The sequence below is a fragment of the Xiphias gladius genome, chromosome 24 (genome assembly GCF_016859285.1).
Source record: "Xiphias gladius isolate SHS-SW01 ecotype Sanya breed wild chromosome 24, ASM1685928v1, whole genome shotgun sequence".
In the NCBI taxonomy this organism is placed as follows: domain Eukaryota; kingdom Metazoa; phylum Chordata; class Actinopteri; order Istiophoriformes; family Xiphiidae; genus Xiphias; species Xiphias gladius.
In genome coordinates, this window is record NC_053423.1 from 23,134,453 (window position 1) to 23,157,871 (window position 23,419).

The window sequence follows — 23,419 nt, forward strand, 5'->3', positions numbered from 1 at the left end:
GATATCAGTACTATTTCTCCAATATCTTATGTGCTAAAATAAACTCAGGCAACACGGATCAACAGTTTAACATCCTGTATAGTGCAAATTCAAATCCAGGGCATAACACTTTAATTTCATTAAATGTACAGACCATTTAAAACAGTAAACAATAACAGTCCCGTTGACCTCAGTTCCTCTTATTTCTCCAGTTTCTTGTATGACAAAATAAACCAGGAAAGGCAAAAATCTCTGTTGGAATATAGACCGTAACAGTTTGATTCATCAACGTGTAGCGTAGCTTAACAGTAACAGACCCAAGATGCCTCAAGAGACATCTTGCTTCTCCTTCAGCCAGACGCTGAGATAAACTAGCTTGTTTACATACCCAGAGTTCAAGGCTACCGTCCTCTTTTGAGCCGTGTTGCCTGCAAGTGAGAAGAGTCCCTCAAAAGGGACAGAAGTGGCAGGCGTGGCCAGATATTTGCGAGCCGGGTTCAGACAGCTGTAGATGGGCCCCTGCATGAGTTGACCGCCACCGCAGAGGTCAGTCTTCCATGCTGATAACAGGCTCTGCTTTACGGCGGCTCGGAGCCCTCAGAGGATCCAGCAAAGAAAAAAGGCTCCTCTTCTTCTTTCATGGCTCCTCTGAGGGCGCTGGACTAGCTCTGCTGGGTTTTTCTTGCAGCAGTTTGAGGCTGGTCCACGCCTCTTCTCTCTCTCCTCTTAGTAGTAGATATTTTAAGTCCTTGAAACGTGGGTCGAGTGCTGAATCCATGTCGAGCCGTCCATTATTAATGTTTTTTTTGTTTTTGGTTTAATAAACCATTTTTTTACTGTACTTTTTGTATTATGTATTCTCTGTAAAGTCTTGTATTTTATCTGGAGCCTGAGTCTGTAGTAAAGTTTTCTTTTTCTTGATTGACTGATCGATGTTAGCTTGTCGTTCGGATACATCCTTCTTAAAGGCAGTCTTGAACCTCTCCACGTAGGCTGGGTCCTCATCCGAGAACTCCACAGGGGAACAGGTGGCAGAGAGCAGGCAAAACAACAGAGCATGAGGCATGAGTCTCACCCCCAAGGTTCTCAGTCACATATCGAATGATAAGAGATGCATTCAGTAGAGTAGATATTAGTACGTCAGTACTTAATTTAAAAAAGCAGTTTGATTTATATTGCACCAATTCACAGTGAATTTAAAAGGCTTTGGAAAAAAAAAAAAAGGACAGTAACAAGTAAATCCCATTTTAATAAAATAACTGTTCCCAGTGTGGGTGTGTGGGTTCTTTTACCCGCAGGGTTCAAGGAGGGTCTCGAACCTCTTGAGTTTGTCCCACATTTCGACGTGGTCGACATGAATAACTCGTAAAGGCCCAGAGTAGCCCTTACAGCCTTGGTCCCTCAGGACACAAGAAATCATGGCGAGCGACGGCTTCCATCTTGTTGAAATATCCTGTACCGGGCGCTGTTCTGCTTGCCGCCGGGGTAGTTCCTCCGCATTGGCAGGGCTGTGTTTTAAAATGCCCCGCTGTCTTGCGTCATCAAATCCGCCGTCCCCAAGCCAAACGGTGTTGGTTCTCTGCAACATATAAACAATACAAGGCATGAGCTCAAAAGGAAGCTTTCTCCCTACGGCTAACATGTTTTGAGCGCCGTCCGTCCTCACTGTTGTGACCCTATGTTGAACTCTCCCAGACCTCTGCCACAGACAGAAACTGTTCAGCGCAAACACAGCAGAGTGCCTGGTGTCCGTCTTCAGCATGGCTAATGCAGATGATTGAAGTTTCCACTGAGTAGCTAATTGTGATTGCTTACTGAGGTCCAATGGCAATAAATTTGGCCCCCGCCAATACGTCCTCTTTTGCTCCCTTCTCGGCGTCGTAAAGCTGCTGGATTCTGGACATAGCTGTATTTCTTGATGGCGGCTTATAAGTGGTGTCGGAGGACGCGGCGTTTAACGTTTCCATTAACCCCCAGTCCTCTACCAAAGGACCCGGCCTACAGTACATTGCAATCCATTTAGCTATGGAGTTGGTTAATCTGTCGCAGGTAGACTCACTCAGTCTGTGTGGCTTGACGAGACCGGTTGCTCACGGCAGCAGTAGGAGCGGAGCTAGGTCTGGCCTCCGAGCTCGCTGCTCAGTGCTTCGCGTTGAGGCTTGAACAAGCTCATGGTACGCGAATCCCCTAGTGCAGAAACTGCACAGGATGGTGCCCCGGCGCGTTTTTTTGAATGTAAATTTTCCATTCACCGGGCCAAGCAGTGTTTTCTCATTTGCTTCCATCATGTTTACAAATCTACTGTGGACGATTGTATTTATGTTCAAATTGTGCCGTGCACAGTGATGTACGGGGTCAAGGGGCATCATAGAGTGTGATTATTATGCGTTAATTTTTTCAGTGCATTAATTTTCTATAATTAATTCATCGAAATTAACATGTCATTTTGACAACCCTACTTTTTACTTTTGCCCCCCCCCTTTCAGTTCCCTGTATTTAATAATGTGCGAGGGCGAAATGCGAGCAGACCACCAGGCTTTCCTCACTTTTGTTTAATTAATTAGCTTCTCAATGTCCCACTTGGTAAACTTGCACCCTCTTTTTATTCCCCTACTCTCCCTCATTTCCCACGTGTCCCTTCTCATCCCTCCTGCCTTCTCTTTTGCCTCCTCTTCTTGCTTACTCTTCTGCTACATAACTCCTATCCTCATTTAATTCTTTAATGCCTTTACTCCCTCCCTTCCTCTCATCTTCCTCCAGGTCCGTCTTCTGTACTGCTCCCTGGAGGAGGCCGAGCTGGTTTTCCGGGCAGCCTGGGCGGCGGGTCAGGCCGGGCCCAGTCACATGTGGTTCGCCGTGGGACCGGCCCTGTCTGGTTTGGGCCTGGAGGGGTTGCCCAAGGCCTTATTCGCCATCCGGCCGCAGGGCTGGAGGGACGAGCCACGGAGGTGAGAGCAGAGCAGAGGAGGCTTTCAAAGATATTAAGATGTTTTACAGATGTTTTACAGTGTTAAATCAATTTCCTAGCAGCACTGTAGATGCACAGTCAGCGAGCCTTCACTGTTTCTCAAATAAAAAGTGAAAATATCAAATATAACAGAAGCAACACTGATTCTTCAAAATGTTTTTTGCTGCTCATTCGTAAAATTTCGTATTCTCTAATGGCTCTTTTACAGTCCAAGAAAAGTTTTTGCATCATTTCCTGGTGCTATATAAAGTGTAAAGTATATTGTTACTCCTTTTGCTGAAACTTGCAATTCCAGTTTTGTAGTTTCTACAGAGAATTGACACGTATTAAGTGAATCCTTCAGCACCGAGCCTTGAAGCTGCTGAAAAACCCAACGTTATGATTTTAAAAGTACATGAGGATCAGTGAGAAAATAAACATCCTCTCCATGTTTCTCCTGCAGCAACATACAGCGATACACAGTAACGCTTTACAACCACCTGGTCTGTCCATAATATATGCTGCGGGGACGACCTGATTTCACCGCAGGGATCATTCAATTTTCATCTAATCTAATCTAAATAGACCAACCAAGTGAATCCAGGGGAAAGGTGCAATCATTTATTGTTTATTGTAACTATTAAATCCACCTCTGGGATGAAAGGAGATGCGGTAGGAGGCCGGATAGAAGGGATTTTTACACTTTATGAAGAAAGTTCAACAATGCGGGGGCAAAGATGAAGCGAGATTCTGTTTTTCTGCAACAGTGTTAAATCAAAATTAAAGATTTTTTGGGGTGTGATTACCCAGACTTAAAGCTGTGAAATAACTTACGTGTTTTTCTGCCAAACATTGATACAGAACTGATTGATATTCAGCTTTTATTCCTAAATTTGACAAGGTGTGTTGCATTTGGAGACATGAAATGTCCACTGAGCTCTTGGATATGACTATTTTTCTTTTAATTTTTTTTTTTTTTACATCATCCCACATATCACCTTAGGTACTGCCACGTCACCTCTCTGTTCTCTATTAAACACTCGCTGTCTACCGGCCATCTTGCACGCATTGAGACGCAGGACTCCCTCTGCATTTTGAATGCATCTGGTTTCTGTGCTTGTGAAATTAGCGTCCATGCTAGAAGAAAAGCCCGAGTGAGCAGCGCACTTGTCACTTCCAGACAGAACGTCAGGGTTCATTCTGACGCTGTGTCCCAAGGCAGAGGCTGGAAACTTGGATGGATGTGACAGACGCAGATGGGTCTTTCTGAAGACATCCGAGAAGGAGTCAGGACGTTTAACAACACATAATATCTACCTGGCAAATAATTCACCGGGTTCAAAGTGGTGATATATCCATACAGTAAAATCTTAACTTTTCTTAAGCTAGACTTTTTGCCTGGTTTCATATGCCAGGCACTTTCATTTTTAGAATTTAAAACTACCCGAAAGTATATAAAGTACCTTGACAAAACAGGTCTCACACAAGGCCCAACTTACTTGGTGTTTCTGAAGCTTTCAGCCGAATCTCACACCTTCCTCAGAGGATGAATTTGCTCAGTTGTCGTGGTTTTTTTATCATCTGACCTACCTAAGGAATTTCTGTCTTTCCATTCTTAAATCGTGTCATGTTATAACTAAACCATCCCTGTCACAAATGAGCAACTGATTTTGCTGAAGAAGGCCACAAGACGAGACAGAAAACTTCCAAAACAAGTGAGTTGGACTTTGTGTTGGGAAATCGTTTTGTCAAGTTGTTATTTCCAAGGCTAAGGATCGACATTCAGACTCGGTTATAAAAAATAGATCAGGTTAGCTTCATCATAACCAGGTTCAGCATTAAAATTCTACCTGGAGGCTAATGAATGTGTAATCATTACGAATATCTAAGAGTCTATGTAGAACAAGAAAATAATGCTACCTGTACATTTGGATTTTTCAGGACTTTAACTTGTAATGGGGTATTTTTACATTGTGGTGTTGCTACTTCTAGTTTAGTAAGAGATCCTCAAACTTTCTTCACTGCTATGCCTGGCAGTGTTTCTTATATCCTTGGTCTGTTCCAGGTGAGCCCAGGAAAAACAACTCGGTCATTTGATATTTCCCGACTTAATGAGTCGATGAGAATCATCTGAATGCAAAATTATGCAACTGACTAGTTCACACTGGATTAGTGGGGACCGAGGAGTGCAAAGGGCACACCAGCTGTGTCCCTCAGTGAAAAACTGACCATGACACAGTGATCACTGCCTCCCCTCGGTGGTGTGTAAGTGTGTTTTATGAGAGCTGCTGCTGATGGATTCCTCAGAGAGCCTCTCTGGACACTAAAAAAAACGATGCCCGTGATTTGGATCAGTAGTTTTTGTGAACGTATTAAAGAAACGGCATCCCGCTCGCTGTGGTGGGAGCAGAGTCTTAGCTCGCTGCACCGCCGAGAGCCCTTTTGCAGTGACACGGGAACATAGTAGAGCCACCAACGCCCTGCTTCCTCTGTTGAAGATGACCATGAATTAGTTCCCCGTGAAGAGGTCAGGATTTGCGACAGCTCAGAGTTTTGCACGGTGCACCTTTGAACCTCTGAATTCACTTCATGTCCTGGCCCCCCAGCTTGCCTGAGGTGGTGATGCGCTGAATTATGGAAGCAAGACTCCATTTAAAAGCTTCATGAATTTGGGATCATTAGATCGGGTTTCCTGCCTCGCTGGAGCAGGACTTATCAGCAGGACTACAGCGAGAACTTCGTGTTGGTCTTAAATGTTCGTTTTACAAAATAAATCCTCGCATCATGTATAATAAGATGTGAGACTCGTCTGGCGTTGTTTTTAAGCAGTGATTTACAAATCAGAGTTGACTTTACATAGTCTCTTGCTCTATGAAATCTTCCTGCAGATCATAAGTCTGATCTATTATTAAATTGTCCTGAGACAGATAGCAAGAGAGTCTGCTAATATTTATTTGTTGGGAGGGAGGATTGTTAAATAAACTTGGGATCCGGATGTCCAGTGTTGCATCGGAGTCGTGCTTGCATTAGCTGATTGCATCAGCTGCCGTGGGTCATTCATCAGCCTCTCGGCCGCCAGTTGACTGGTAGCATCCATTCATATTCATACACGTGTAGAAGGTGGCCTTTATAACCTGACACTTTTAACTGAGCGCTCTGCTGGTACCTTCATGCCGACACCATTTGCCGCTGCAGCTCCTGTACCAAACCGAACTCCCCCTATTGTGTTAAAGCTTTTCGGATTGTCAGCCTCACTACATCTAATATTCATCTCCCTATGTGTTTGTTAAAGAGGGGGTCGGTCCTCCTTGCAGAATCCGTGTCGTCTCGGATTCTTTCACAGCAATTTCTGCCAAATCTAACCGAATAAATACTTTCTTTAGTTAGTTAGTTATGCTAACTGTTGCAGTGGTGAAACATTTGTCAGACATCAGCATAACTTTGTGCATGTACAGCGGTACAGGGAAAACAAATCTTTATTCTCAACTAAATCATGTAACAACCAAAACCTTTTCTCTTTGGTTAAACCCTTGAGCCTATCTGTATCTATATCAAATGGTGATGTTCCTCAACGTAACCTACATCTTTGACTTGCTATAAACATCTCAAGAAACTGAGCACAGATCGGGCCTTGCTGTCCGTGGAGGAGAACGCGTTCACAATGTTTGTGAGGAGCCCATGTTTACTACAGAAAAGTGCCACCAAAAGCCCTGACCTCAATACAATTACATACATACGTTTCCAATAAAACAAAAAAATGCAAATAAATATACAAATAAACAAGTTTACAGTGAGGTTAAAGGCTTAGAAATTTTCAAGCATTGTGATGTTTCAGCGCTTTTGAAAGACTGCAGTCCTCAAACCTTTGGTGGTTTTTGGATGTGTTGGTGGCTAGCCTGCTAGCTAACGAGATACAACTTTAAAATAATAACATCTGAGGCCTTTTCAAAGGTGTTCATTTTCTCTTTCAATGGCGAGCTAGCTGGAGAACTTTCCCTCTGTGCTAAGATAGGCTGAACATATCCTGGACCAATCTCTTCACCAACCACACAGAGATCAAAGTAAGCAAACAAATTGAATTTTCCCAAAATGTAAAAATGTCCCTGACAGGAGCAGAAATGAGAGGGAAATTGATCTAATGCTGGTGAGTCCAGTTTTGAGCTGATGAGGAGGAAGATTGCACTTCTCATTTAAGTCTTGATTCATCACTTTCTGTGTGCAGAGGGGTGCTCACACCCAACATCAGAACCTCATCTGCAGAAATTGGGCAATTCTAAAGTGTCTCAGTAAGTGGAGACGTATTTGCTTTTAATTTTGTTGAAGTCACATATGATTTAAACTGCCAAGTTCAGCTTTAAGTTATGGAGGAGAGGAGTCCATTCATTTATGCCCGTAAGTTCAGTGCTATTCCGTTTGATCTTCGCCGCATTTTCATTGTCACTGGATAAGCAGTTATTCAAACAGCCGCTACCGTCTTCCACCCGGACTGCGTCTTTCTCCCCTGGACCTCAGCAGTGTCATAAAAGACCTTTCGGAAATGTCCCGGTGTCTCTGTCTCACATTGTACTCTCCCTAATCCTGCAGGCGTATTGCCAAGGGCGTCTCTGTGCTGACCCATGGGGCGATGGCTCTGCGGAGGGACCAGGGGGCCACCAGCCGGTCCCAGTACGCCGGCAACTGCCAGAGTGACGGTAACCAGACCCATCGAGTGCCAGACAGGATCAGGTGAGAGGGAGGGGGAGAGGGACAGTGGGTGACTTTGAATTTTGATGCCATTCGCACAAGCCTCTGACATGCAGCAGAGTGAGCGAACAAACAGCAGAACAGCATGGAAAAGTAAATAGTGGCCAGCAGGTTTAATGAAGCTTTCACATTCAGAGCAAATCCACAGAGCTGAGTCATACTGGCCTAGAAAATAGCTGGAGTGCTTCTATGGTCAGATATCAATTCCCAGGTGACGCTCTATACGGTTGGTGGTGATGGAAAGCCTGGCTTTCTGCGTTTCTGGTCCCGCCTTTGCTAAGGCTACAGCTTTTTAGAGGATTGATTAATGTCTGGAGTGATTATAAGGTCGAACAAATGATGGACTTTTAAATAATGAAAGACCTCAACACTGAAAGCGTATTGATTTTGCTACTCAGCAACACTGTCCAGGGTCACATTCAGAACAGCCAAAACCTGGACATACAATACATTATGGTGCGTTCGTGTCCTGTGTAAAAAAAACCAAAAAAAACGCTGATGCTGGTTGCTAATGTAGCAGTGAATGCATTTGTCTGTGTCCTCTCACAATCAAAGTGTTATCTGGGGAGAAAAAAAAAACAAAACCTATTGATATTTTAATGGCTAATGCATATTCTTCACTTCTCTGCTGGGTTTTTTTTAATATAGAGATTTCGTTTTCCACCACTGACACACAGGAAGACATAGATCCCAAATGCTGTTGCAAAATGTTGCTGTGTCCAAAATTCAGAGGCCGCTGCCTGTGAGGGATGTGTCGCACATAGGTATATCCTTCAGAGGACTCAAGGTTCACGTCAACCTGCTGTAAATTAGATTGTCTGTCCCCGCGGTAGCAAAACCTAATGGTGTGTTCAGGTGGCATCCGTCCACTTGCAAATTGTCAGGAAGTCGAATGGCCAACAAAACAGTAAAATCAGCATCTAGGAAACGAGGACATGAGAAAATAGCAGCTGACGCACAGTGACTGTACATTTCTTTGACCCGATGAAGCTCCAGCTGGGATCGAAACATCTTTCTGAAAAACTTTTGTGGCTTGGACTCAGTGTGGAGGCGTTACTTTTTTCACTGATGCTGCTTTTCAAATAGCCCTGCACCTGCACAAGATGTGCATATAATTATACCCCCTCAGTTGTCAAACTTGGACAAGGTCCATAATAACAGAGTTTACAGTAAAAGTTGTGATGTTTTTACCTAAAAGGAATAATGAATACATCCATGTAACTTCCATTTACTGTGTGTTTAATGGAACTAAGTAATTATTAAATACTAAAAGACCAAAATTCCAGAGTGACAGGTCTTCACTAGACCTGCTGTAAATCCGATTAGTAAAGAGTAAAACTAAAACAAAACAGCAATAAATGTCTCAGTGGCCTGTCGGCTTGAATGTTTCAAGCCTCTTTCACCCGTGACCACGAGAGGCTTAGGGTGTGGTTGGACGTTGGCAGAAGTGTGAGCGGTTGCCCCTGTAACCACACCCAAGAGGGATGTCACGGTACACGGAAAACCGCCTGGAGTGCATTGTTACGTCACTGCAGCGAGGTAAGACTTTGACACACGGAACGACTGCGAAAAATAAAGAGTTGTTTCCATCGATGATGAAATGAAATGGCAATAAATTAGACCAATGACTTTTCGTTAATAAATCAGACTCCAACACGATTGTGTTAATAAATACATAGTATCTTGGCAACTTTATGGGCTGACAACTAGCAAAATGAGTGCAGTGAATTGTGGGATACTGAAAATAAAGGATATCCTGGTTGAGTCCAAAATTCCACAAAGGATTAACATTTTGTCTGCGTTATGTTAAATGTAAATGACTTTCAAGGATCCAGCCCCTGAATTGAAACGGAGCAAACATTAAATTGTTGCGACCCGAAGCACAAGCTGCTCACTGCAGTGCACTTCACGTCCCGACATTTACACATCAACCGGGGAGAATCGCGCACAGCATCTGCAAAACATCTGAGCTTTGCGTTTACTTTTTAGACGGTATGCCCTTCTTACCCAGTGGGACTTGAACTCTGGGGAGGGGGAAATGAGCAGAGGAGCAAACTTTCAACGGCATGTTTGACTCGCTGCTGCTTGCCTTTGGTTCAGTCGCCTCCGGGAACTGTTGGGAGAAGTCAGGTTTTGCTCTGTTTTAAGCTGTCGGGGTTACAGACTCTGTCTGGTAACCTGCTGGTAGAGTGGCTCTGGAGATTTGTGTTCAGATTTACTAATGTGGTTGTACCGTGTATAATTCCCAAACTGTCTGCAGGAGAGATGCAAAATACATGCATGAAGGGTTCCATTGAGTGAACTTTCAGGAGGAACCGCAGTAACCTACGAAAACTGAACTGAACAAAACCCTGACCTGATTTATTTAGTTATTAATATTTTTGTGCAGTTGCTCCTGTTCGTTTCTTACTTTTCCAACTTTTCTTCTTTAGGGAATACTTGTTTAAATCTTTACTAGCGACTGATTTAAGCTGTGCCCTCTGTTTTGTTTTGTTTTTTCAGCGTTGAATTACATAATTCGTTCCGCTACCTTTTTGAATGCCATCGTTCGACTACAATACCGCTGCGCGGCAACTCCACGGTCGCATTGCTTACACCGGGTACCAGCTGATCATGCTGAAGCTGACTACAGCGTTGCTGTATGCTAAACCATGCACATTACTTTTTGTACATTTGCATTTACACATTTGTGGATTGATATTATCATTATTACTATTTGATAGTAGTTTCTACTTGTTCACTTGTTTACTTCCTCTTTCCTAACTGCGTGTTGTGCAGTTGTAAAAACAGCTATTTCCCTGCGGGAATCAGTAAAGGTTTTCTGATTCTAATTCTGATCTCAGCATTTAATGTCAAAGGTCCTCTACGCACGGCACAGAATCCTTCTCTGCTTCACTGGATCTGTTGAGAGGGGACTGTATCTGTGCAGGCTCTCGGGCCACATACTGAATTGAACTCAATATGTGGAAGTGTGTTGCTTGAAGGAACTCAGTCATCATCCCTTGATATGGCGAGTATGGAGACCCTCTGCGACCACCAGATTTCAGCAGAAATCGTCCAAATTTGAAAGGTTTATTTGAACCGCTCTAAAATTGGCGACAAGCGGAGTCTGATCAAACTTTGAAAGACGTGACTCTCATTCGCGTGTTTGCCATTAATTGTAGGGCGAGTGGTTTGAACCGTACCTTCAGCTGCCCACATGTGGTGTGTTCGAGTGTGTTTTTGAATGTAAATGTAATCCAAGGCTTCATGTTAACTGAGAAGTACTTTGCTCCTACTGTGTGTGTTTTGAAAGGCATTCGGAGAAATGCAGCAAAAGAACACATGGGTGAGCCACGATGGCGGAGAGCAGGCACAAAAAAATCTAAATTACAACAGTTAACAGCAGAAAATAACAGATGATGACCGTGTCAGAGAAATCTTCCTCGCACAGACAACAAGTTTGATTGCAGATGGATAGTTACTGCATGTTGCCTGCCTGCATTCTTTAATGAAGTGAGGATGTTCATTTCAAACTCCGCGAAACATTTCATGTCCCTCAGAATCTGGCTTCTGAATGCTCTCAATCGGCGGCGGGGCTGTCTGTCACGCTGACAGGCGCCGGGGCTCGTGGGACTCTCGTCGGGTGGCAGTGATAGTCCTCGCTAGAGCAGCATGAATGACACCCGTAACACCTGAAGGGTTTTGTCTGTCGAGGGAGCTGAACACCTTTCCAAAAATGGCTCCGCTAGAAATGAAACCCAACCTGTTGTGGCTTTATTCACACGTAAACAACTTTATTTTGGGAACGGTGGGAGTTTCTGAATTCACAATAATTTGTGAATAATCAAAATCTACATTTAGAGTCTGAAAGGCCACACTTTTTATTTGAATTAAGTGTCATATTTGTACTAAACCCAGATGTGATTCCTTACATTTGAGTTCAATCTTACATATGCATCTGTAGTCCAGACCGTACGTATTTGGACAGTTACATATTTGTTGTTCTTCAGGCTCTGTGCTTGAGCACATTCAATTTGAAATGAAATTAGTGCCAAGTCTTAGCTTTCATTGGAGCAGGTTTACGGCAACACTTAGTGCCCACATTTTAGGGCTTCAAAAGTCATCGGAAAGATACACATGAAGTCAAACAAGATCGTCATATTTAACATTTTGTGGAAATCCTTTGCAGTCAGTGACTGGCGGGAGTCTTTTACCCACAGACATCAGCAGACGTATCGTATCCTCCCTGGTGATGCTCTCCCGGAGCTTCACTGGAGCCTCCGTCAGTTCTTGCTTGTTGTGGGGTCCCCCTGGCTTTTTAGTCTGGTCCTCACCGAGTTGAATGCAGTTCAATCAGATTTAGATCAGACGAGGATATTCCACCTCTTCATCTCTTCATCCTGAAAAGCGCTCTGGTTTCTTTGGCTGTACGTTTATTGTCCTGTTGAATGATGAGATGTTGTCCACTGAGTTTCGATCCTGAATCTGAGCGCAGAAGGCTCTCTGCATTCATCCCGCTGCCTCCGTCAGCAGTGAAATCATCAACAAATGTCAGTGTGCCAGTTCCGTTGGCAGCCATACACGCCAGAGCCATAACAGAACCACCGCCATGTTTGAGAAGAGGTGATGACTTTGGTTCACGAGCCGTTCCTTTTTTTTCTTAACTCTCTCCTCTTTTCATCATTTTGACAGAGGTTGATTTTGTTTGATCAGTCCATGGAAGTTCGTTCCAGACCTCTACTGGTTTGTTTTTGTGTGATTTTGTGAAACGCAGCCTGACCTTTCTGTTTTTGAGGTTTACCAGGGGTTTGCATCCTGTGGAGAATTCTGAGGTTATGGTCATGCAGCCTTGTCTTGATCGATGACAAGTAAACATGTCCGCCTACATCCTGCAGAGCGTTCTTGACTTGTTGTACAGTCATAAAGTTGTTTTTTCTTCACCATGCAAATGGATTTTCCGCTCATCCAATATACTTGTGCTTCTCTGTCTAACAGGTCATTTGCCATTTTCTAGTTTTCCCGAGCTCCTGCAATTTTTAAAAATGGACCCAAATGTTGATTTTGGCAAACTACCTACCTTTGACATTTCACTGGTAAATGCTTGCTTTTTGTGGGCCTCGTTATTGTCTTCTTCACTGACTTGTTCACCTCTTAACTCCTCATACTGACAGTCAGCTACACCTCAATCAAAAGGGGCAACTCTCAACCTACATACATGAAAGCTGAGACTTGGCACTTCAATGTGGTATCCATTATTTTTATTTCAAATTGAATGCGTCGAAGCACAGAGCCTGAAGAACAAGAAATGTGTAAGTGTACAAATACTTATGGTCTGGACTGTATTTAGTTAGATGATATAGGATTGCCCCAGTTATGCTTGGCTTGCTCTGAATACAGATCTGCGTAGGCCCTGAGGCTGGTACCGGAGGACGACCCTGTAAGTGGCTACTTCCAGAGTATGTAGTTACACCTGAGAGGAGTAAAGATTGCTTTTGCAACTTGGAAAGATGGTTTCATTCACACCTTTTTGACATTTGGCTTTGGTGGCAGCTGAGGAGGTGGGTTGAGATGAATGTTAATTCATCTCTACTGCTTCTTGGTGCTTTTTGACTTGGCCTAACAGTAGATATCAGATAGCTATTGGATCCGCCCAAAGGTCATGAAGTGGTGAAGTGTAAGTATTGTTTTTCTTTAAAAAATAAAAAAGAAGATTAAGAAAAAAAAATGTCCATTTAAAAAAAAAATATATATTTATGTTCCCCTCCTCCACAACATAGCTAAATACACTACTTCAGTGTCACGCTATCAGCTCCACTGGCTTAGCCAGAAATGGGATTTTTATTCATCGTTGAAGGAACATTTGTTTGAAACAAAGTGATCAGCAGTGGCTTATGCTACAGGATTGTTTTGAGAAGTCTTGACACGTTCTCTGCCGTAGCGCTGGAGCACGCACGCTGCTTTCTCCTGCAAAGGATCAAAAAATAATAATAAATAAATCCCCCAAAAACCTAAAAGCTTTACCAGAGTAATTCTTTAAACTACTGGAATCATTCCAAATCCTGATCGTCAAACCCCAAACCTAGACATGGACTTCGATAGACAGTATGGATGGTTTAGATTATGTTGAATATGTTCAAGATTATTTTTACATCCAGTGCCAACATTTTTAAAGCATTATGCAGTATCTGTGCATGGCAACTACAGCATGGTTGAGCTTGGAGAAACACAGTGATTATGGGTTAGGCAATTAAAACGCCTGGGTAAGCTAGGGATCATGATTACAGTTAATATGACAGGTGAACCTTTTATTGCAAGTCTGTGATGAGAGCCGAGTGTCTGATGAACTACATGCTCATCCACCTCCACACCTTTACTTTCAGTCTTACTACATAAAGGGCCCATTCATTCCCAAGCCTACAGGCAAAAGATAGACTTCCCGGTGTGCATTCTTTTAAGTGACATTGGGTTTTGTACCAAATTCTGATTTTAACCTTGTTTTGATTTCTGAGCTCACAAAAAACGTGTTATGGGATTAAAACTCCCTGAATCGGTGATGTTATTATCTGTTGTGAATCCCCTGTTAAAAAATGGCTCCCATGTTGCGCCCTTTTTTTTTTTTGAAAGACTGGGGATGAATGCAAGGTAGTGTTTCAATAGGTAAGCCTTTCAGATCCATGGCATCCTCTTTACTGAAGTAAAACTCAAAATGGTGTCGATTAATGGACTGCACGCGTGCCAACAGTGCTCTTCAATTTATACTGAATGAAAGGGAAGCAGTGCAAATGCATGCTCAGCAAATCTCCTGAATAATTAATCATTAAAACAAAGTTGGTATCATTAATTATCTTATGGTTTTATAAACGTCATGAATTCTTCTCCACAGCACATAAATCATTTACACTAAGAAAGAGAGTATGGTTGAACAGCCTCACACAGACATCATGTATTGTCTTTTCATAAAATGAGAGGCGACTGAAAACAACATTTACACAGAGGAAACGTCAGATGAGACAACACACATTTCAGAGCTGTTTTGCTTCCTAATGATCTCCATCAGTCAGTCTTTCTGCTCTTTGTGTTTTCTGACAGTTGACACAGATGTGTATTTAACAAAACACTGGCATAGCTGCATTACTGCATTGGCCAAAAAGCCAAAAATCCCATGAACAACCAGCTGCTCACGCACAGAGACTCTGGCAACACAAATATCAGGATGTACAAACAGAAGAAAAGGAGGGAACGTGTGTGAGGACTGAGAAGACGGGAAATGTGTGAGATGGAGGTTTGGCAAGCAGAGCTTGAGGAGCGATGGCGAGATGGAGATGGAGAGTAAATGGAAGATGAAGATGACGGGAGACAGAGATAATAATGATGATGGTGGTGATTTGGCTGTCTGCTTGGAAACCATTCTGCAGGTTCCAGCCATCAGATTACAAACAACAGCAGCGGAGCACAATGTGAGCCACCGCAATGGAATGAATGAACACACGCAGCACAGCAGAAGACAGTGGAACTGACAACAATGGCATTCAAACCAAACTCTGAATGCAGTTAAAAAGCAGCACACAGCGCTCTAAGCACTAATGTGACAACTTAGCTCCTGAAGAAAAAAGTAACAGAATAGACTTGTTGAGATTGGTATTGGGTATTTTTATGTACCTAAAGGTTTCTGTTGCATATAAAATAATATTTCTGAGAACTAAATCTGATGTTGAAAAAAAGGCACCGTCTTCATCCTCGTGTATGGCTTGACTTTTTTTTTTTTTGTGATCATGTGGCTCTTGCGACCTAAAAGAAATCACAAAACTACCACGAAGAGAACTGTCAACCCCTAGTGTCGTGGAGCGCTCATTGACATTTGTACGGTTTCAAAGAGAGATTACCTTCAAAAACACATTATTATAAGAACAGTTCTTTTTTAGCATTTACCATTTTGTCTGTGAAGATTCTCAGTCGTCCAGGTCATGGTGTTCTGTAGGTGCTACGCAAAGGCAACCGGACTTGCTTTAAGTTCTTGAAGACGTTTCGCCCTCTCATCCGAAAGGCTTCTTCAGGTCTACCTGGCCAGTGGGGAGTTCCGGGTAAATACCCTCTGGTGAGATCGGCAACACTTGTGGGTCGTCGAGGTCACGAGAGTCGTTGACCCTCGCGGTCATCATTCGAGTCGTTAGGATCACACGGGTCCAGGTGTGGACGGGTGCTGACATCTTGGGGGTCGTTAGGGTGACAAGTGAGTCGTCGACCCACCCTGCCATCATGTGGGCCGTTGAGGTCACATGAGTCCCGGTGTGGATGGGTCTTCAGCTGTCTGGGGACTGAATTTAGAACTGCATTGTAGGTAGCTGACAGGTGGTGTCTCGGACCTCCTCCTCTGCTTAGTGCCGGTTGTTCCAGATTGACAAAGATGGCTTCTTTCACTCCTCTTTCAAACCATCGGTCCCCTCTGGCCAAAATGCGTGCATCACCATCCTGGAAAGAGTGTCCTTTGTCCTTAAGATGTAAGATGGACTGCTGAGTCCTGACCTGAGGAACTGGCTCTCCCCTGTTGTGCACAGGCATAAGTGCATGGCACAGGTCAATCAATCACCCGCTCCCTGCGGGCGTGAAAGGGTTGTAAAAGAAATTTGTGATTTTCTGAACACAGACAATGTGACCTGAAAAACACCTGACCCCTTTATGTCCACAGAAGCTGGCTGTGTTGTGGCTCCGTCGCTGTTTCAGTGTTCACTGGAAACGTTTCAGGAGCACAGCGTCTGTTCTTCTGCAGCCACGCTTCTAATATACTGCCAACATTTTCCGTGTGTTGCAGCATCTCAGCTTGTTTGGATGCTTTGTGGACGTACTTCAGTATGGAACCCCTTTGTGCCTCTGACTTTCTTTGTCAAATGTCAGTATAGCCGCTCTCACAGCACGGCTGCTGTCATTAACCTGTGTTTTTGCTCATTTTGTCAGAAGATGCTGTGATAGTAAATGAATGATGTCATCTGTGGAGCACCACTATAATAATGTCTACTGGTTAAAACAGTAGTCTGTTTATGAGCCATAATCATATTTCACACTAATTCCAACATCTAGAGAAGGAGAAAAATATGTAAATTAGAACAACTAAGTCATGAATTCGGCTTCATTAAAAAACAGAAGTTGATCATAGCTCAACGAGCCAGAACGATATCTCCCTCCTTCTCTTGTTTTTCTTCTCTCTGTCTGTCTGTCTCTCACTAATTACAAACAAAAAAAACTAGTTTTACTGTACAAGTGTTGAGACAAAGTCAGTAACCCATGAAATGGATCATTAAAAATTAATTTCAAGTCAACTGTTAACGCATTTGTATACATTCCCAAGTGAACTGCCAGCTTCTGAGACGCGAACCCGCTCAGCAAGATTTAAACCCGCCAAGTAAAGACAGCAGAGCGGGAGAAGAGCTGGGACCTGGTGGACGCACACATTGGCAGGTAGAATGGCAGCAGATTGTCTGCGGCAGCTGCGACGGAGCCAGGCGCTCGCTGCGGACGCTGCCTGCAATGCTGGATGAGGAGCGAACATACAACAAACGCAACTGAAAAGCGGCAAAATGTTGATTCTGAACGTATCTTCTCCTTTTTTTCCTACAATATCAGCTCGAGGTAACTAAACCATGATTCAAGTTTTCATTGTGATGGTGAGGCAACTCTGAGCACACGCCGAAGGTCAGAGAGAGATCGTGGTCTTGGTGAAAAGTTGAAAAAGTCGATGGCGTTGACTTTCCCTAATCATAACCAAAGTGTTTTGGGAGCCTAAAGATAATCACACACAGGACAAGGACACAAACCCCAATCTGCTGTGTCAGATTTTGAACGCCCTCCATCCACTGCAACCACCTTCCTTGTCTGCAGTTAGTAGCATTTAAATATCATTTGTAGCAGTTTTGCTCACAGTTGGTTTAAGGAGGCGGGTTTAAGGAGGATCGGACACCTTCAGACTTCTGAGACAATGAGTGCTTTGTAACTGAATAAGTAAAACGCACAAGTGCGAACTGACAAGAAGGATGTCGGGAGAAGAAATGGACAGAAGGAAGTCAGGGAGACAGGAGGACTAGAATAGGGAGGCCAGGATGTCTCTCAGTCTAATAACAGGAATTAGAAAAATGAAGAACATCTTTTCCAGTTGACTGTTCTAGATTTCAAAACTGCATATTGTCATTCTCCCTGGATGGAAGCAGTAGCTCAAATATAGAAACATATTATAACCTTATTAATTTACTGTTCATTATCATACTGTATATTAGTTTTTTTTTCAGTCGGATGATAAAGCTTCATGTAAAAATGCAGACAGAACAGAGTAGAGGCAGAGACGGGAAGAGGTCAGGAGAGGGAAGAAGGATAAGGAGCTGATGGAAACAGGAGATGGAGGAAGAGGCATGAAATGGCAAAATGGAGAGAGCACGAAAGGAAAATGAAAACAGAAGAGCAGGAAGAAAAGGCAAGAAGAGGGCGACAGCGGAGGAAGAGAGTTGGACTGAAGCTCAGCCAGTCACCCCAAACCCTCTGGGGGACTGACTGCTCATCTGGAGCGGAGGAGTGTCACACCGCCCGCTCTCTCTGGCTCACCATTTTAATAACCACACCAGAGTGATCCTCGTTAGCCAAATTCATTCAGGACAACCAGAAAATCCCCTGTACTTCTGCCTCTGATTTCTTTGAAACTTTACAAATGTAACTTTTTCCATTATTCAGATTTTCAGTCTCCCAATCCCTCCCTGTTAATTTTTGATGAAACCCTGACACTGCAGTAGAGCTTTCGCTTACATGGACTGCAGCCATTAAGTGTATGCGGTGCTGTAGCCTATGTAGCACGACCTTCTCAGTTGGAACTAAATTAAATATTTATGTAACGCTTTAACGTGCAGCGCTACCAGCTAAAAGTAATATTCATCAAGTGTGAAAGGTAAAAAACAAACATCTTGTGGGCTCGTTATCAGGTTTGCCAGGGTTTGGATCTGTAACACTGACTCAGTTTACAGAGGGCATTAAATCAGCCGATCACTTCAGGAGAGCTGTCAGGACACTACGTCCTGTTACGGTGCTTTTTCTTGTCTGTCATTCCCTCTCTCCCTTTCTTTCTCTCTCCTTCCTTCTCACACCTTCGCTCATTGCTCATCAACATGTCTGCTTGTCCCATCTGTTGCATTTCCTAGCGTGGTATTGGTTTGGGTTTCCTCTCTTTCTCTGCTCTGTCTCACACATGCATTCGCTTTCTTTCCTACCTTTCCTACTTTCTCTCCTCTTGTTTCTTTTCCTGTTGTGCTTTATCTCACACTTTCAGTCTTGCTCTGTCTTTTTTGGCGTCCACTTGGCTCTGATATTCAACCTCTTTCTACCTCTCTTTCTTTTCTTTCTTTCTTTCTCTCTTTTCTTTCGTTTTAATTTGCTTCTCTGATGTAGCATATTGATCAGTGTTTCCCTAAAATACAGAGGAACAAATATTTGGTAATGGAAACTGAAGTGAAACATCTAAAAATAAAAAATTGTACAAATAACAAAGTAATGAGTCAGCATTAAATGATTGCGGTCATTCCACAGCATCTCTGTTGCGTTAAGGTCTGGACTTTGACTGGACCAGTCCAAAGGGCAGATTTTCTTTGTCTGAAGTCGTTATGTAGCAGAACTACTTCCGTGTTTAGGGTCATTGTCCTGCCGCATCGCCCAACTTCTACCGATCATCAGCTGGCAGACCAGCCACCCTGACATCATCCTGTAAGATACCGCGATAAACTCGGGAATACATCTCCCCCTCGATGATGGCGAGTTGTCCAGGCCCGGAGGCAGCAAAGCAGCTCCACATCATGAGGCCTCCTCCACCGTACTAAGCCTGTATGATGATGTGTCCATGTTGGTATGCAGAGCCCTTTTTCATACATACTGCTGCCTGTTCTTCCCCAAACAGTTCGACCCGATTTTCACCAGTTCACAAAACAGTCTACCAGTACTCATGAGCAAATATGTTAACCAGCTCCAATGGTTCCTTTAAGCCTTTAGCTGTTACTCTGGGGTTGTTTGCGTCATTAATCATTCAGCGTTGTGCCTCTGGAGTCATCTTAGCTGGTGACCCTCTTCTTCGGAGAGTAGCCCCAGTATAAAATCCTCTCCATCTATAAACAATTTGTCTGACTGTGGACTGGTGAATTCTGAACTCTTTGATATGACTTTGTTACCCTTTCCGAATTTATGCAAATTAACAATTCTTCATCCTAAGTCTTCTGGGATATCTTTTTTTTTTTTTTTTGGGAGGCATGGTTCACATGAGCAGATGCCTCTCGTGAATGGCAGACTCTAAATGTCTGAGGGTTTTGTTTTTTTTTAGAAGTCAAAGTAGCTCTAATCCACACCCCCAATCTGGTTTCACTGACTGGACTCCAAGTTTAGATAACTCATAACTCCAATTAGCTCCCGTTGATGTCCTTAGCCGAGGGGTTCACATACTTTTTCCAACCCACAACCCACTGAGAACGTTTGAATGATGTGTTCAGTGACTTAGATAAAGATCTGACCGTATTTTAAGACTTGCCCCCAAGGCTCATAAAAAGTGTGTACTCTGATGTGGCAGTATGTCTGATTTTCATGTATAAGCGGTTGAGGTCCTCACTGAGCCGAAACAGACCGGTGAAAACCTAATTTAAACTGACATAACCACGGGGGGCCTCCATCTGAAAGTTACCCAAGGACAGCTACAACAGGTCCACAACAGCGCTGAGGATAATTGGACCTGATCCAATATGTGGTCGACCCAAACAGACCCAAATGTAGAGAGAAACCAGCATTGTCAGCAGCGTGTTTTGCCACCAATTGATAAGCAGCAGATCCCTAAATGAGTGGCAATGCATGTCCAAAGAATGAAGATCGCAGGGCACAGTACGAAGCCCATATCAGAGAAGCTTTTCCATCTTATTAAAGCGTAACTGCACCCAGTCCCATCTTCCTGCTTGGCCGTCATTCTAGCGGGGACAAAATGCTTTTTCCACACCATGTGTGCAGCTGCGGTGCGATGTGGCGCCATACTACTTTGCTGCATCACAGCCTGGCGTGGTCACACGCAGGACAGACCCCACTGACCACATCATAGCTGACATGTTGGAATGGTCAGAGGTTCAAGAGACGTTTACCTTTCATTCGCCAGAGGCCAGAGTAGCCATTTCTTTCCTCCTTCCGAATATACACTGTAGACTGTACTCTTTAACCATAACCACGATCTGTCCTAAAGTTGCCATGTTTACATATTGAGGAAAGCAAACATTTTAAAAAAACATTGACACTGGATATAAAAAAGTTGCCATGGAACATAATCCAGGGTTTTGCAGAACTGTTCAGTGTCGATGTCTTGTCTGGTTGGTTTGAGATGATATGACCAAAACAACAATTACTCTGGGATACCAAGTAGCTACAACAGTGTTTGTGTAATATACATTCATTTTCTGTATAATACGTTCATGCACTCAAAGAACAGTGCAGTTATTTTGTAAAAGGAGTGTTGAACTTGTCCACCTCTACTTAGAGGTTTTATGCATGTCCTTCTGACAGCCCACACAGCTTGGTGCATTCTGTACATGGAGTGTGAGAAAGCTTAACATTATTGCTGTGAAGGTGTGAGAGTAGACTAATAGGATCTCCAGTGTTTCAGCACTCGGCTCACTGCAGCATGCTTTGCCCCTGCGGAGCTCTCTGTTTTCCTGAGGCTACTGTTGCTTCTTTCGTTCCTCCTCTTGTTGCCTTCTCTCACTCTTACCTGCGTGACTGTTGAGCGTTGGTGCAAAATGTCTCGTTCTACAGCACTGACACCAGAACCCGGTGTTTACAGTTGATGTCTTGAAGCAGAAGTAAACAGACTTAGCCGCTGGCCCTGATGCCCTGATGCCATGATGATCTGCCTCTCCCTCTCTCCCTCCATCTCTTTTCCTCCCTCTGTCTCTCTCGGGCTGTCAGCACTGACCCGTCATGTTGTGCCTCTCTTCTTAAACATACACGAAGTGCATCCCCCGGAGTTGAATTAAAGTTACATGACTCGCATCCTCAACAATAAGGATAATTTATTGAGACGGTAAGAGCCAATGGGAGGGCAGTCTGAGAATGAGTTTCGTGATATGCGCTTTGGGGGGGGGGTTAAATAGGAGGGTCGACGTTACTGTAATTATGCCAAGGCTTTGTTAATGGTTTTGCCGGGGGTGATGGCCGCTCTAATGCTTTTTTCCCCCATCATCTGGTCTGACCAGTGATGTGATGAGCCTCTAAAATACATGCCCCTCAGTCTTCCTGCTGCACTCACTCTCTTTTTGCCCAGTATTTCTCTCAAAAACAGTTAAAAAGCATGGAGCAAGCGCACATGCACGAGTAATTACAAGTATTATAAGAAATAATGGGAATAACCATTTGTCTTAGGGGGGTATTTATAGCCATTACTTTACTTTCAGGGCCGTTTTATGAACTTTCACTTTTTTTTTTAGCTTTGAGTGAACTGTTACAGATACCATACAACAGTACAGATTAATATGCATAATAGGCTCAGATGCCTGTTAGTTAGACATTTTCACATAAAAGCACATCCCTGTTCTGGGCGACATTTTACGGAGTTTCCTCTCCAGCTTCTTCTCTCTATAATTGGAGCTCTTTTGTGGACTTTTTTGCCATTGTTCAATAAATCTAGTCTCATTTCCTTATTCTCTCCATGCTTTGCTGTCTGCCCATTTTTTGTTCAGAACTCAACTCGTGTTTCTGTCAGAGCTGATTTCCTTTACGGGAATCTGCTTCAATTCATTTCTTAATCCATTCATTAATAGAAAGGTTCAGGTTTTTTCAATGCCACGTCTATGTTGAAAGAGTTACTGAATGCTGCAAACACTCCTCCTCTCCGTACCTGCCATGAGCTGTTCCCTTTATAGCATGGCTCCAATGTAAGAGACGGGGGATAAAATCCTTGGGCCATGCATAAATGTATTTCAGAGTTCAGCTGAAGTGAACGTAAAGCTTGGAGAGTCTGCCTAAGCAGAATCTCCCGGCTTTCTTCCAAAGTTATGGCCTTATCGGAGGAGAATTCACTCATCTATCTTCCCCAGAAAGCACTTCCCTGCTGATCTGCGGTGGAGGGTGAGTTATACAAGAGCATTTCTAAAAAGACTAACTCTGGAGTGCGTTTTGCAGAGAGAGGGGACTGTGGATTTGGTCCCCTATCTCTTACTCCCTTACTCATACTTTGCTCAGGGAAGCGCCACTTTACAGCAACAGCAAGTGTCGATAGGGGGAATGATTACACTGACCAGGAACTCTTTCGAGGTACGTACGGGCAAGGGAGTTTATCTGAACACATCCTTCAATGAGCTGATTACTGAGTGAATGAATCGTAGACTGGAAGACGACTGATGTGCATGAAAAAAAGTAAACTCAGCTCTTACAAACACATGAATTGAGTTGATTAAAAAAAAAAAAAAGAAAAAGGGAAGGCCAAAAGCAGAGAGGAGAGATCAGGGAGTGAGATCAGATAAATCGAATATTGGGAAAACTTCCATGAAAAACATTTTGCAGCTCAGCGAAATGAATTCCAGAATGGGGAACGGTGCACACCACAAACATTTTCAACACGTGGAACGGGTATGTGTATGGTATTACTAGCCTTTTTAAGACTTCAAAAAAAAAAAAGAATCTGAAAATGTCCATTAAAGAAGGTAACTTGGAGTTCCTGATGGTTCGGCCACCACCTTTAATGGTAGACTCCTCATTTGTGTGTGTGTGTGTGTGTTTCTC

At 43.4% G+C, this 23,419-nt stretch overlaps 1 protein-coding gene across 1 annotated transcript in view; it reads left to right on the forward strand.

Annotated features, from left to right (window-relative positions):
- LOC120786325 (glutamate receptor ionotropic, NMDA 2D-like) overlaps window positions 1–23,419 on the forward strand; it is a 119,032-nt gene that overhangs the window by 15,592 nt on the left and 80,021 nt on the right. Inside the window, exons 5-6 of the mRNA XM_040121729.1 lie at window positions 2,740–2,927; window positions 7,511–7,651. Coding sequence (XP_039977663.1) covers window positions 2,740–2,927; window positions 7,511–7,651 — 329 coding nt within the window. The remainder of the gene's footprint in view (window positions 1–2,739; window positions 2,928–7,510; window positions 7,652–23,419) is intronic.